The sequence below is a fragment of the Schistocerca gregaria genome, chromosome 4 (genome assembly GCF_023897955.1).
Source record: "Schistocerca gregaria isolate iqSchGreg1 chromosome 4, iqSchGreg1.2, whole genome shotgun sequence".
NCBI classification, from domain to species: Eukaryota; Metazoa; Arthropoda; class Insecta; order Orthoptera; family Acrididae; genus Schistocerca; species Schistocerca gregaria.
The window spans coordinates 443949315-443964231 of NC_064923.1; the positions used below are offsets into that span (position 1 = coordinate 443949315).

At 39.3% G+C, this 14917-nt stretch overlaps 1 protein-coding gene across 2 annotated transcripts in view; it reads left to right on the top strand.

Annotated features, from left to right (window-relative positions):
- LOC126266803 (phosphatidylserine synthase 2-like) overlaps positions 1 to 14917 on the top strand; it is a 230830-nt gene that overhangs the window by 65808 nt on the left and 150105 nt on the right. For both annotated transcript variants that reach the window (XM_049971345.1, XM_049971346.1), the window contains exon 6: positions 1709 to 1827. In XM_049971345.1, coding sequence (XP_049827302.1) covers positions 1709 to 1827 — 119 coding nt within the window. The remainder of the gene's footprint in view (positions 1 to 1708; positions 1828 to 14917) is intronic.

Sequence of the window (14917 nt, forward strand, 5' to 3'; positions counted from 1 at the left end):
ACATATCTAATTTGTGGTATAACTTTCATTTCAGATACACGACCTTTTTGAGACTACAATTTCTATAAATATTAGTGCAGTAAATTAGGTTTTGAAAAATGAAATGAGAGTAATGAAATAATTGTCACACATGAAAAGCAAATAACTGAACATAAAGCCATTTTAAAGAAGCTTTGATAAGCATCTAGAACAAACCAGAAATTCATTTCGCGTTATAAAAGCAGACGCACCCTTCCATTATGACCAGCATGCATGATGGGGCCTCTAAAACACTCACAAAACCCAGATAAATTTTGATTGTATGAGGCACTGAAGTTAGTGTCCAGACATTCATGGATGACAGAGGATCTCAAATTGATAGTAGGAAATCCAAAGCAGAGGTTTTAAAATGTTCCTTGACGAAAGGGAAATCCAGTACTACCCCAGTTTAATTCGTGCAGCACTTCAAAGATGAGTGATGTGTTGTGCCAGCAGCACAGAGAAACAGCTAAAGTCACTGAAACTAAACGAATCACGTCAGCTGAGTTAGCCCTGTAAGAAGAGTAGCAGATGTGATCCACAAAACTACTGTCCTTTCTCATTCACATCCGTCTGTTATAGAATCCTAGAACAGATTCTGAGTTTAAACATAGTGAGATATTGAAAACAGAATAATTTCCTCCTTGCCAACCAACTCAGATTCCATAAACATCAGTCAAGCAAAATGCAACTCGCCTTTCCTCACATTATGTCTTTGCAGCCATAGATCTAGACAGTCAAGTATATACAGCATTTCTTAACCTTCGAATTTAGGCTCCTTAGAACCAGTGCTTTGTAAGAAAAGGATAGTTTATATTAATTTGTGACTGAATTGAACATTTCTTCATTTCTTGATAGGGAGGACACAGCATGTTATCTTGGAAATATGTTGGGACACTTGCTGTTCATGCTGTATGTTGATAACCTTGCAGACAGTATTAGTTTTTTTGCAGATGATGCATGTATCTGTGGTGAAATACTGTCTGATAAAAAGGTGCACAAATATTCACTCAGATATTGTTAAGATGACAAAATGATGCAGAGATTGGCAACTTTTTACTATGTTCAGAAATGTAAATTTGTGTGCTTCACAAAACAAAACAAAACATTCTATAGTATGGCAATATCAATAACTCACAGTTAGAATAAGTCAGTTCATACAGATACCTAGGTGTAAAAATTTTAGGCATATGAAATCCATTGATCACATAGGCTCAGTCACAGGTAAAGTAGATAGCAGGCTTTGCTTCATTGGTAGAACATTAGGAAAATGCAATCATGTCACAAAAAAGATGCTTACAAAACACTGGTGCAACTCATCCTAGAATATTGCTCAAGTGCATTTACTTCACTTACTAGCAAAGATGAAAAATACTGGCAAATCTCTAATGGTGTGTGTGGAATTTCTGTTTTGTTGCCTTTCAGTGTTTTTTATCTGGAATAACTGAAAGTCTTTTGTCTTTATTTTATTTCTGGCTTTTCAGACATTACTGCTAGGAGATTCTAAATTAATTTTGTCCCTCAATCATTATCATCATAATTTAAATGCTGTAATGTTAATTTAAAGGCTGTACTGTTATTATAGTTTGTTAATATGAAGTAATGATTGTAACTCTAAGCTCAGCTTAATTTTTTTAATGTTTGTTAGATATTTCTTTATGTCCATGTATTTTTTTGTTTATTTTAACAGTGGATATTAGATGCCCTGGTTTGTAATGGACTTGGCATCTATCTTGGAATAAAAACATTAAACTACTTTTCCATGAAGACATACCATTGGCGAGGTTTATGGGGCATCCCAACATACAGGTATTTAGCAGAAAAGATTATACATTTAAATCTTCAAAGTATAGCTTTGCAATGGAGCTATTTATTTTAATGCACAAGTGACATATGTTAGAGACACAAGGCCCCCGTTTCTGTGTATACTTTTAAAATGATGTATAGACTGGAGTACACCTTTCTAAAGTTTTCCTTATATCTCTTATTATTTCTTACAGAATTTATATTGTGTTCACATAGAAGGCAGTATGTTGCAGTAGTTACATGACCACAGAGGCTACTGTCACAAAAAATAAAATCAAAATATTGTAGAGTTCTAGAACATGACAGACTTTTATGGAGTCATCTTATTATTATTTTTTGACTTTGTTTTATGAATTTTCACAAATGGTAATAAATTCTTGATAAAACCATTGCCATCAGAATAAGTGCTTGTAAGGCATTGTGTACAAATTATTTCATAACCTATAGACACTAGTGTAAAAAAAGTTAAGTATAATGAAGCAATGAGCGTATTTTCTGACCAAAATCGAGAAAGGTGGCAGAGTGGTTAGCTGTACTCGCATCTGGGAGCATGACGTTTCAAACACACATCTGGACATCCTGATTTAGGTTTTCTGTGATTCCCCGTAATCACTTCAGGCAAATGCCAGGGTGGTTCCTTTGAAAGGTCCCAGCCTGTTTCCTTCCCCATCATCCCCTAATCTGAGATTGTTCTCTGTCTCTAATGACTTGGTTGTCACCGGAACATTGAACACCAATCTCCTCCTTTTCTGACCGAGGTAATGGAGTGGCTGTAGAACAAAGTAAAGCTTAATAAGATGAACCTATTTGGAACATAACAGATTAAAACAAAACATTTTTAAGAAAAGTAAAATGTATTCTGAGACAACATCACTTAAGTTGTTATTCTGTACCTCATGATGAATTAATCACTTGTCTTTGACCTCTCTATTCCGAATGACTCATCATTACTAGTTGCATGGAATATACATCTTAGTTTTCATTTAATTTTTGACTCTGTGTCATATTGCCACCTTTATATTTTATTCTTTGTTTTTGCTGTTTCTTGCATTTCTTCTTGTGAAGAAACTTTAAAAACTTAAGATTTTCAGACCAGCCCTGTTCCATGTGTCTTATTTATCTCCTTCCTCCTTGAATGGTAATTATGACTTTTCGACCACCAGAAAATGAAAATAAACTGAGAAATTTAATTTTATCCAACTTCCATCATCAAGAGTTCTGTAGATCGCAATGTTAGTCTGTTCTGAATTCATGTTCTTCATTGTTGTTTTGTCCTTATTTCGTGCAGACAGTTAGTCAGCATATGCCATAACCTTACTTTGTATTGCTTGACAAGGCTAAGTGATTATCTGGCTGTACCATGAATTGACTTGGTCTTCTGGTGAGGTACAGTCACGTTCCAGTTCAAATTAGTGCACACTGTCACCTTACGGCGTGGTCATCTAAAGTAACTGCAGAAAATATCTTTTTAGAAGACTGTAACAACTTGCAGTTAACATAATTAATTTTATCGATAATGAGAATGAGAAAGATGTGATTATATGAGAGTAAAAGTTCTTGGAATTGAATAGAAAAAAATACTTACATCACTGAAACTTTTTTTTATTTTTCTGCGTAGTCTCCTTGTAGGTTAATACACTTCATCCAATGATGTTCCAGTACCTTGATCCCATCTCGAGAATGAGTTTCCTCCAGGCCTGCAAAATAGTTGTTAAATCTGGCTATCAATTCTTCTTATGATGCCAGTGAAGTATTGTGAGCAGCAAAGAAGTGCTGTATTGTATGTCCCATTTCTGTTCTTGTTCTAAATGGGCACTTCATTCAATGGCATGTACAGATGTGTAGTGTGTGACAGTATGCCACTTGAAAGACTAATTGAGTGTGTACTGTTACTGCCCCCTCTCCCTGCTTATTGAGTGTAAACATGACAATGCTGCCACTGTGGCCATTTTACCAGTTCACTTTGCTTGATAATACATAATTTATAGTATGCCCATGCTTGAGGCAGCGTTCAATGATTATCAGCATGCAGCAGTAGCGTGTACTGTTGGTGTTTCATGCACCAGAATTCATCAGTTCCAGTAGGCTGTGTAATGTAAGATGTGACACTCTGGTAAGAAATAAATGAGTGTGGGTATTTATATGCTGCTCAGTGTTAGATTGGAAGAGGCTTGTGCTAATTAGTAAGGCATAATTTTATTAGTGAATGAACAAACCATATAAAATTATTGAAGAACTTTGTAGAAAAGGGTATGAAGAAATTGAAAATGAAATAGTTGTAGGGAGAACAACACTGCATATGAGAAAATAATAAACAACTTTTTAATTTGACATGAGAACTATTTAATTTGCATGAGATTTGTCAGAAAAAGACAAACTGGCATGTACAAATTTTATCTTACAGATTTTTAAGCATGATCCCTTTAAAATGCTGCCCTTATCTGGTGACATACAGTTCGAGGCACTTGTTCTTGTTTGAATGCTGCTTGTTATGCATTATTTGAGATGACACAATGCCCTCTTCAGACGTTAATAGATGTTATATATGCTTCGAAAATAATGTTCATTAAATGTGACTTTGAGTTTTGAGTACGGAAATAAGTTCATGTCTGGTGGTCTTAAGTCCAGAGACTGGTTTGATGTAGCTCTCGGTGCTACTCTATCCTGTGCAAACTTCTTCATCTCCAAGTAACTACTGCACCCTACATCCTTTTGAATCTGTTGGCCTTCCTCTACAATTTTTACCCTCCACGCTGTGCTCCAATACCAAATTGGTGACCCCTCGATGCCTCAGAACAAGTCCTACTGACCGATCCCTTCTCTTAGTCAAGTTGTGCCACGAATTCCTGTTGTCCCCAATTCTATTCAGTACCACCTCATTAGTTACATGATCTATCCATCTAATCTACATGACTACTCTGCAATTCACATTTAAGTGCTTGGCAGAGGGTTCATCGAACCACAATCATACTATCTCTCTACTATTCCACTCCCGAACAGCGAGCGGGAAAAACGAATACCTAAACCTTTCTGTTCGAGCTCTGATTTCTCTTATTTTATTTTGATGATCATTCCTACCTATGTAGGTTGGGCTCAACAAAATATTTTCGCATTCGGAAGAGAAAGTTGGTGACTGAAATTTCGTAAAAAGCTCTCGCCGCGACGAAAAACGTCTATGCTGTAATGACTTCCATCCCAACTCATGTATCATATCTGCCACACTCTCTCCTCTATAACGCGATAATACAAAACGAGCTGCCCTTCTTTGCACCCTCTCGATGTCCTCCGTCAATCCCACCTGGTAAGGATCCCACACCGCGCAGCAATATTCTAACAGAGGACGAACGAGTGTAGTGTAAGCTGTCTCTTTAGTGGACTTGTTGCATCTTCTAAGTGTCCTGCCAATGAAACGCAACCTTTGGCTCGCCTTCCCGACAATATTATCTATGTGGTCCTTCCAACTGAAGTTGTTCGTAATTTTAACACCCAGGTACTTAGTTGAATTGACAGCCTTGAGAATTGTACTATTTATCGAGTAATCGAATTCCAACGGAGTTCTTTTGGAACTCATGTGGATCATCTCACACTTTTCGTTATTTAGCGTCAACTGCCACCTGACACACCATACAGCAATCTTTTCTAAATCGCTTTGCAGCTGATACTGGTCTTCGGATGACCTTACTAGACGGTAAATTACAGCATCATCTGCGAACAACCTAAGAGAACTGCTCAGATTGTCACCCAGGTCATTTATATAGATCAGGAACAGTAGAGGTCCCAGGACGCTTCCCTGGGGAACACCTGATATCACTTCAGTTTTACTCGATGATTTGCCGTCTATTACTACGAACTGCGACCTTCCTGACAGGAAATCACGAATCCAGTCGCACAACTGAGACGATACCCCATAGCTCCGCAGCTTGATTAGAAGTCGCTTGTGAGGAACGGTGTCAAAAGCTTTCCGGAAATCTAGAAATACGGAATCAACTTGAGATCCCCTGTCGATAGCGGCCATTACTTCGTGCGAATAAAGAGCTAGCTGCGTTGCACAAGAGCGATGTTTTCTGAAGCCATGCTGATTACGTGTCAATAGATCGTTCTCTTCGAGGTGATTCATAATGTTTGAATACAGTATATGCTCCAAAACCCTACTGCAAACCGACGTCAATGATATAGGTCTGTAGTTAAATGGATTACTCCTACTACCCTTCTTGAACACTGGTGCGACCTGCGCAATTTTCCAATCTGTAGGTACAGATCTATCGGTGAGCGAGCGGTTGTATATGAGTGCTAAGTAGGGAGCTATAGTATCAGCGTAATCTGAAAGGAACCTAATCAGTATACAATCAGGACCTGAAGACTTGCCCGTATCAAGCGATTTGAGTTGCTTCGCAACCCCTAAGGTATCTACTTCTAAGAAACTCATGCTAGCAGATGTTCGTGTTTCAAATTCTGGAATATTCCATTCGTCTTCCCTGGTGAAGGAATTTCGGAAAACTGCGTTCAATAACTCCGCTTTAGCGGCACATTCGTCGATAACAGTACCATCGGCACTGCGCAGCGTAGGTATTGACTGCGTCTTGCCGCTTGTGTACTTTACATACGACCAGAATTTCTTCGGATTTTCTACCAAATTTCGAGACAATGTTTCGTTGTGGAACCTATTAAAGGCATCTCGCATCGAAGTACGTGCCAAATTTCGCGCGTCTGTAAATTTTAGCCCATCTTCAGGATTTCGCATTCTTCTGAACTTCGCATGCTTTTTCTGTTGCCTCTGCAACAGCGTTCGGACCTTTTTTGTGTACCACGGGGGATCCGTTCCATCTCTTACCAATTTATGAGGTATGAATATCTCAATTGCTGTTGCTACTATATCTTTGAATTTGAGCCACATCTCGTCTACATTCGCATAGTCAGTTCGGAAGGAATGGAAATTGTCTTTTAGGAAGGCTTCTAGTGGCACTTTATCCGCTTTTTTAAATAAAATTATTTTGTGTTTGTTTCTGATGGATTTGGAAGAAATGGTATTGAGCCTAGCTACAATGACCTTGTGATCACTAATCCCTGTATCAGTCATGATGCTCTCTATCAGCTCTGGATTGTTTGTGGCCAAGAGGTCAAGTGTGTTTTCGCAACCATTTACAATTCGCGTGGGTTCGTGGACTAACTGCTCTAAATAATTTTCGGAGAATGCATTTAGGACAATCTCGGAAGACGTTTTCTGCCTACCACCGGTTTTGAACAAGTATTTTTGCCAACATACCGAGGGTAGGTTGAAGTCCCCACCAACTATAACCGTATGAGTGGGGTATTTATTTGTTACGAGACTCAAACTTTCTCTGAACTGTTCCGCAACTGTATCATCGGAGTCTGGGGGTCGGTAGAAGGAGCCAATTATTAACTTAATTCGGCTGTTAAGTATAACCTCCACCCACACCAATTCGCACGGAGTATCTACTTCGACTTCACTACAAGATAAACCACTACTGACAGACACCAACACTCCACCACCAATTCTGCCTAATCTATCTTTCCTGAACACCGTCTGAGACTTCGTAAAAATTTCTGCAGAACTTATTTCAGGCTTTAGCCAGCTTTCTGTACCTATAACGATATCAGCTTCTGTGCTTTCTATTAGCGCTTGAAGCTCAGGGACTTTTCCAGCGCAACTACAACAATTTACAACTATAATTCCGACTGTTCCTTGATCCAAGCACGTCCTGTAATTGCCAAGCACCCTTTGACATTGCAGCCCATCCCGCACTTTCCCGAGGCCTTCTTACCTAAAAAACCGCCCAGTCCACGCCACACAGCCTCCGCTACCCGTGTAGCCGCCAGCTGAGTGTAGTGAACTCCTGACCTATTCAGCGGAACCCGAAACCCCACCACCCTATGGCGCAAGTCAAGGAATCTGCAGCCAATACGGTCGCAAAACCGTCTGAGCCTCTGATTCAGACCCTCCACCCGGCTCTGCACCAAAGGTCCGCAGTCGGTTCTGTCAACGATGCTGCAGATGGTGAGCTCTGCCTTCATCTCGTAAGCAAGACCGGCAGCCTTCACCAAATCAGATAGCCGCTGGAATCCAGAGAGAATTTCCTCAGATCCAAAGCGACACACGTCATTAGTGCCGACATGTGCCACCACCTGCAGCTGGCTGCACCCTGTGCTCTTCATGGCATCCGGAAGGACCCTTTCCACATCAGGAATGACTCCTCCCGGAATGCACACGGAGTGCACACTGGATTTCTTCCCCTCCTTAGCCGCCATATCCCTAAGGGGCCCTATTACGCGCCTAACATTGGAGCTCCCAACTACCAGTAAGCCCACCCTCTGCGATTGCCCGGACTCTTCTGCAGCACCACATTTCGAAGGCTTCTATTCTCTTCCTGTCTAATCTATTTAACATACATGTTTCACTTCCATACGTGGGTACACACCATACAAAAACTTTCAGAAAAGGCTTCTTGACACTTAAATCTATACTCAAAGTTAACAAATTTCTCTTCCTCCGAAATGCTTTTCTTGTCATTGCCAGTCTACATTTTATATCCTCTCTACTTCGACAATCATCACTTATTTTGCTCTCTGAATAGCAAAACTTATCTACTACTTTTAAGTGTCGCATTTCCTAATCTGATTCCCTCAGCATCACATGATTTAATTAGACTACATTCTATTATCCTCGTTTTGCGTTTGTTTATGTTTGTCATCTATCCTCCTTTCAAGACACCGTCCATTCTGTTCAACTGCTCTTCCAGGTCCTTTGCCGTCTCTGACAGAATTACAGTGTCATCGGCAAACCTCAAAGTTCTTATTTCTTTTCTATGGAATTCAAGTCGTGCTCCAAATTATTCTTTTGTTTCCCTTACTGCTTGCTCAATATACAGATTGAATAACGTCGGGGGGTAGGCTACAACCCTGTCTCACTCCCTTCCCAACCACTGCTTCCTTTTCATGCCCCTCGACTCTTACAACTGCCATCTGGTTTCTGTACAAATTGTAAATAGCCTTTCACTCCCTGTATTTGACCCCTGCCACCTTCAAAATTTGAAAGAGAGTATTCCAGTCGACATTGTCAAAAGCTTTCTCTAAGTTTACAAATGCTAGAAACGTAGATTTGCCTTTCCTTAATCTATCTTTTAAGATAAGTTGTAGGGTCAGTATTGCCTCATGTGTTCCCACATTTCTACTGAATCCGAACTGATCTTCCCCGAAGTCGGCTTCTACCAGTTTTGCTATTTGTCTGTAAAGAATTCATGTCAGTATAATGCAGCCGTAACTTAAGGTGATAGCTTGGTTATTTTCACACCTGTCAACACCTGCTTTCTTTGGGCTTGGAATTAAAATATTCTTCTTGAAGTCTGAGAGTATTTCACTTGTCTCATACATCTTGCACACCAGATGGCAGAGTTTTGTTTCGACTTAGGTCTTTCAGTGCTCTGTCAAATTCTTCACCTAGTATCATATCTCCCATTTCATCTTCACTTACATCCTCTTCCATTTCCATAATATTGCCCTCAAATATATCACCCTTGTATAGACCCTCCTTTATACTCCTCCTATCTTTCTGCTTCCCTTTCTTTGCTTAGAACTGGCCTTCCTTCTGAGCTCCTGACATTCATAAAAGTGGTTCTCTTTTCTCCAAAGGTCTCTTTAATTTTCCTGTAGGCTGTATCTATCTTTCCCCTAGTGATATGTGCTTCTACATTCTTACATTTGTCCTCTAGCCATCTGTGCTTAGCAATTTTGAACTTCGTGTCGATCTCATTTTTGAGACGTTCGTATTCTATTCTGCCTGCTTCATATACTGCATTTTGACATTTTCTCCTTTCATCAATTAAATTCAATATTTCTTCTGTTACCCAAGGATTTCTATTAGCCCTCATCTTTTTACGTACTTGAGCCTATGCTGCCTTCACTAGTTCATCTCTCAAAGCAACCCATTCTTCTTCTACTGTATTTCTTTCCCCCATTCTTGTCAGTCATTCCTTAATGCTCTCTCTGAAACTCTCTACAACCTCTGGTTCTTTCATTTTATTCAGGTCCCATCTCCATAAAGTCCCACCTTTTTGCAGTTTCTTCAGTTTTAATCTACAGTTCATAACCAATAAATTGTGGTCTGAGTCCACTTCTGCCTTTTGAAATGTCCTACAATTCAAAACCTGGTTCCTAAGCCTCTGTCTTTGAGCATTATATAATCTATCTGAAATCTTTCAGTGTCTCCAGGCCTCTTCCAGTATGCAACCATCTTTCATGATTCTTAAACCAAGTTTTAGCTGTGACTAAGTTATGCTGTGTGCAAAATTCTACCAGGCAGCTTCCTCTTTCAATCCTTACCGCCATTCCATGTTCACCTACTAAGTTTCCTTCTCTTGCTTTTCCTACTATCAAATTCCAGCCCTCCATGACTACTAAATTTTTATCTCCCTTTACTTTCTGAATAATTTCTTTTATCTCATCATACATTTCCTCAATCTCCTCCTTATCTTCGGAACTAGTTGGCATATAAACTTGTACAATTGTGGTGAGTGTGGGCTTTGTGTCTATCTTGCCTACAATCATTAGGTTACCATGCTGTCCATAGTAGCTTATCCATGTTTCTATTTATTCATTATTGATCGTACTCCTGCTGTACCCCTATTTAACTTAGTATTTATAGCAATGTATTCACCTGACCAGTAAACCTTATCCTCTAACCACCAAAGTTCACTAATTTTCATGACTGATTTCACAGGTATCCCTGCCTTTGATGGGATAGGTGATGTTAGTGGCTGGACTGCAGTAGGTGGTGATGGGAGGATGTGTGGGACAGGTCTTGCATCTAGGTCTATTAACAGGGGTATGAGACATGAGCTAAGGATTGGGAGCAGGGGTTATGTATGGATGGTTTCGGTGGACAGCAGAATACCACTGTGGGAGGGGTAGGAAGGATAGTGGGCAAGACATTACTCATTTCAGGGCATGACGAGAGAAAATTGAAACCCTGGTGGAGAATGTAATTCAGTTGCTCCAGTCCTGGGTGGTATGGAGTTACAATGGGAATGCTCCTCTATGTCCGGACAGTAGGACTTCGGGGGGGGGGGGGGGGGGGGTTGTGTTAGTGGGAGAGTTTAAACATAAGGCATGGGAGTTTTTTTTTGTTGGTTGGGATGATAATTACAATCAGTGGAGGATTCAGTGAGACCCTCGGTATATTTTTTCCATGGCTTTAATACACTACTTGCGGAATTTTGATTTCTTTATTTTTTACTGTGGCTTCCCACCTATAATTCCAAAACATCTTTTTCTTCAAATCTCGTAGATCTATGCTACTAAAGTTAACTTCATGCAGATATTTCTTGGATTGTGCAGCAGTTTGTACAAATATTCTTTAATGTCCTGTGTTTTACATAATGGTAATTTCTGTATAGCCTAACATATGGCTCTGTTATACTTAATTTACTTGACTCCTTTGTATTTTCAAAAGTACTTTAAGCTCTCTTACTTTGTAGTTTGTTTTTATAATTAAGTGTTGCTTAATTCAATGACTTCTATTACAATGTCTCAAATGGGCACATTTCACTGTCAACACCAGATAGGCAGTGCAAATTGTATTGCTTTTGTGAGAGCACTGTAAGCCATTGGGCTGATCAGTCTGATGTTCCTAGCAAGGCATATATGCCAAAGACTTGAACGCATTTAGTTTTTATCTTTGACTCGAGCATATGCACTCAAAACTTTGGCCACTGCTTTCACGTGTTGTAATTTTATGTAAGTAACTTTTGTATGGCATGAAAATTGTCATCTTGGTTAATATGAGGTATGTCCGCAAAGTAAGTTCCATTTGGTTATATAAAACAAATGTGTACAGATACAGAAAAAATATTTATTGTACAAAAGTCTACAACTGTTAAACTGCTTTTCACAAAGCTTCCGAAATTTTGTAGGCAATTGTCATAGTGTGGCACAAGTTTTTGTATGCCTTCCTCATAGAAGGTTGCCACCTGTGTATTCAACAATGTGGTAACAAGTTCTTACAGCTCTTCATCATCATTGAAATGTTGACCACCAAGGACAGATTTTATGTGAGAAGGAAAGTTGCTACTCACCATATAGGGGAGATGCTGAGCCGCAATAGGCACAATAAAAAGATTCACACAATCATAGCTTTTGTCACATTCCATCCTGGATTTTCCATTGTTTGAAGGACAGATTTTAGGTGTAAGAAGAGACGAAAGTTGCTAGGAGCGAGGTCCGGGCTGTATGGAGGATGATCAAATGTGTCCCAGTTCATCAGTAATCAAAGATGGGCATCCACTTTGTTCTTCATCATGCACTTGATCATATCCTTCATTGAACAGTCTCATTTTGTCCGTAATCCTCACAGATTTGCCAGTGAATTTCCTTTGGTTTAACTTTCTTTGCATTTAGAAAATGAAACACAGATCTGATTTCACACGTGGCGGCATTTTCAATTACGGCTGACATTATAAAGAAGCACTACAAAGCACATGTCAGCAGCAGCGATCTGAAAATGGCATACATGTCTTCTTGAGTCAGAGTAACTGCTGCACATGCTCGTAACTGCGATCGTAGCACTTCCGCAGAAAGAAATAGAAACAGAACTTACTTTGTGAATGACCCTAGTAATAGTGTCAAACTTAATTTTCTATTCATTATTTTATAAGGTTTCTTAAAATTTCATTCTGATGAAGACATCCTTTGAGGTGTCGAAACCTAGGTCATTGTACCAGACAGTAATTTGTAACCAGTTGGCTGTGTGATTCCTATGCTGAAACTTACCACTTTGAGGACCAACTACTAAGAAAAATTTTGGGCCCAGAAGCCTAGTCATTTATGCCATTATTTAAACTTTTACTGACACATTTGTATTTGACATGTTGTAAAGGATAATACATGCTAAAAAAGATGAATAATATATGTGAAAGATTAGTTTTCCTTGTAGTTATACTGTGTTGTTGTTGTGGTCTTCAGTCCAAAGACCGGTTTGATGCAGCTCTCCATGCTAGTCTCCAAGTAACTAACTGCAACCTACATCCACCTGAATCTGCTTAATCTATTCATCTCTTGATCTACCTCTACAGTTTTTAGCCCCCACACACCCCTCCAGTACTAAATTAGTGATCTCTTGAGGCCTCAGAATGTGTTCTACCAACCGACCCCTTCTTCTGGTCAGGTAGTGCTACAAATTTCTTCTCCCCCCAGTTCTAGTCAGTATCCCCTCATTAGTTATATGATCTACCCATCTGATCTTCAGCATTCTTCTGTAGCACCACATTTCAAATGCTTCTTTTTTCTTCTTGTCTAAACTGTGTTTTTGTCCATGTTTCACTTCCATACATGGCTACACACCATACAATCACTTTCAGAAATGACTTACTGACACTTAAATCTATACTTGATGTTAACAAATTTCTCTTGTTGAGGAGCACTTTTCTTCCCATTGCCAATCTATATTTTACACCCTCCCTAATTCAACCACCGTCAGTTATTTTGCTTCACAAATAGCAAAACTCGTCTACTGCTTCAAATCTCTCATTTCCTAATCTAATTCCCCCAGCATCAACTGATTTAATTTGACTAAATTCCATTATCCACATTTTGCTCTTGTTGATGTTCATCTTATGTCCACCTTTCAAGACACTGTCCAATCTGTTCAACTGCTCTTCCGTGTTGTTTACTTTCTCTGACAGAAGTACAATGTTATCTGCAAACCTCAAGTTTTTTATTTCTTCTCCCTGAGCTTTAATTCCTACTCCAAATTTTTCTTTTGTTTCCTTTACTGCTTGCTCAGTATCCAGGTTGAATCACATTGGGGATGACTCTTATAACTGTCATTTGGTTTCTGTACAAATTGCAAACAGCCTTTCTCTCCCTGTATTTTACCTCTGCCGCCTTTAGAATTTGAAAGAGAGTATTCTAGTCAACATTGCCAAAAGCCTTCTCTAAGTCTACAAAGGCTATAAATGCAAGTTCACCTTCCTTAACCTATATTCTGGAGAAGTCATAGGGTCAGCATTGCCTTGTGTGTATCTATATTCCTCCGGAATCCAAACTGATTTTCCCCGAGGTTGGCTTCTACCAACTTTTCCATTCTTCTGTAAAGAATTCGTGTTAGTATTTTTCAACCGTGACTTATTAAACTGATAGTTTGGTAATTTTTACAACTGTCAACACCTGCTTTCTTTGGGATTGGAGTAATTATATTCTTCTTGAAGTCTGAGGGTATTTCGCCTGTCTCATATGTCTTGCTCACCAGATGATAGAGTTTTGTCAGGGCTGGATCTCCCATGGCTGTCAGTATTTCTAATGGAATGTTGTCAACTCCTGGGGTCTTGTTTTGACTTAAGTCTTCCAGTGCTTTGTCAAATGTTTCACACAGTATCATATCTCCCTTCTAATCTTCATCTAAGTTGTCTTCTATTTCCATATTATTGCCCTCAAGTACTTCTCCCTTCTATAGACTCTGTATATACTCCTTCCACCTTTTGACCTTCCCTTCTTTGCTTAGGACTGCTTTACCATCTTAGGTCTGGGTATTCATACAAGTGGTTCTCTTTTCTCCAAAAGTCTCGTTAATTTTCCTGTAGGCAACATCTATCTTACGCCTAGTGACACATGCTTCTACATCTTTACATTTGTCCTCTAGCCATTCCTGCTTAAGCATTTTGCGCTTCCTGTCGGTCTCATTTTTTAAACATGTGTAATGCCTTTCGCCTCCTTCATTTATTGCATTTCTATATTTTATCCTTTTATCAATTAAATTCAATATCTCTTGTGTTGCCTGATGATTTCTACTAGCCCTCATCTTTTTGTACACTTGATCCCCTGCTGCCTTCATTATTTTATCTCTCAAAACTACCCATTCTTCTTCTACTGTATTCCTTTCCCCTGTTCTAGTCAGTCGTTCCCTAATGCTCCCTCTGAAACACTCTACAACCTCTGGTTCTTTCAGTCTATCCAGCTCCGATCACCTTCAGTTCCTTCATTTTTCAGTTTCTCCAGTTTTAATCTGCAGTTTATAACCAATAAATTGTGGTCAGAGTCCACGTCTGCTCCTGGACAATTTAAAACCTGGTTCTGAAATATGTCT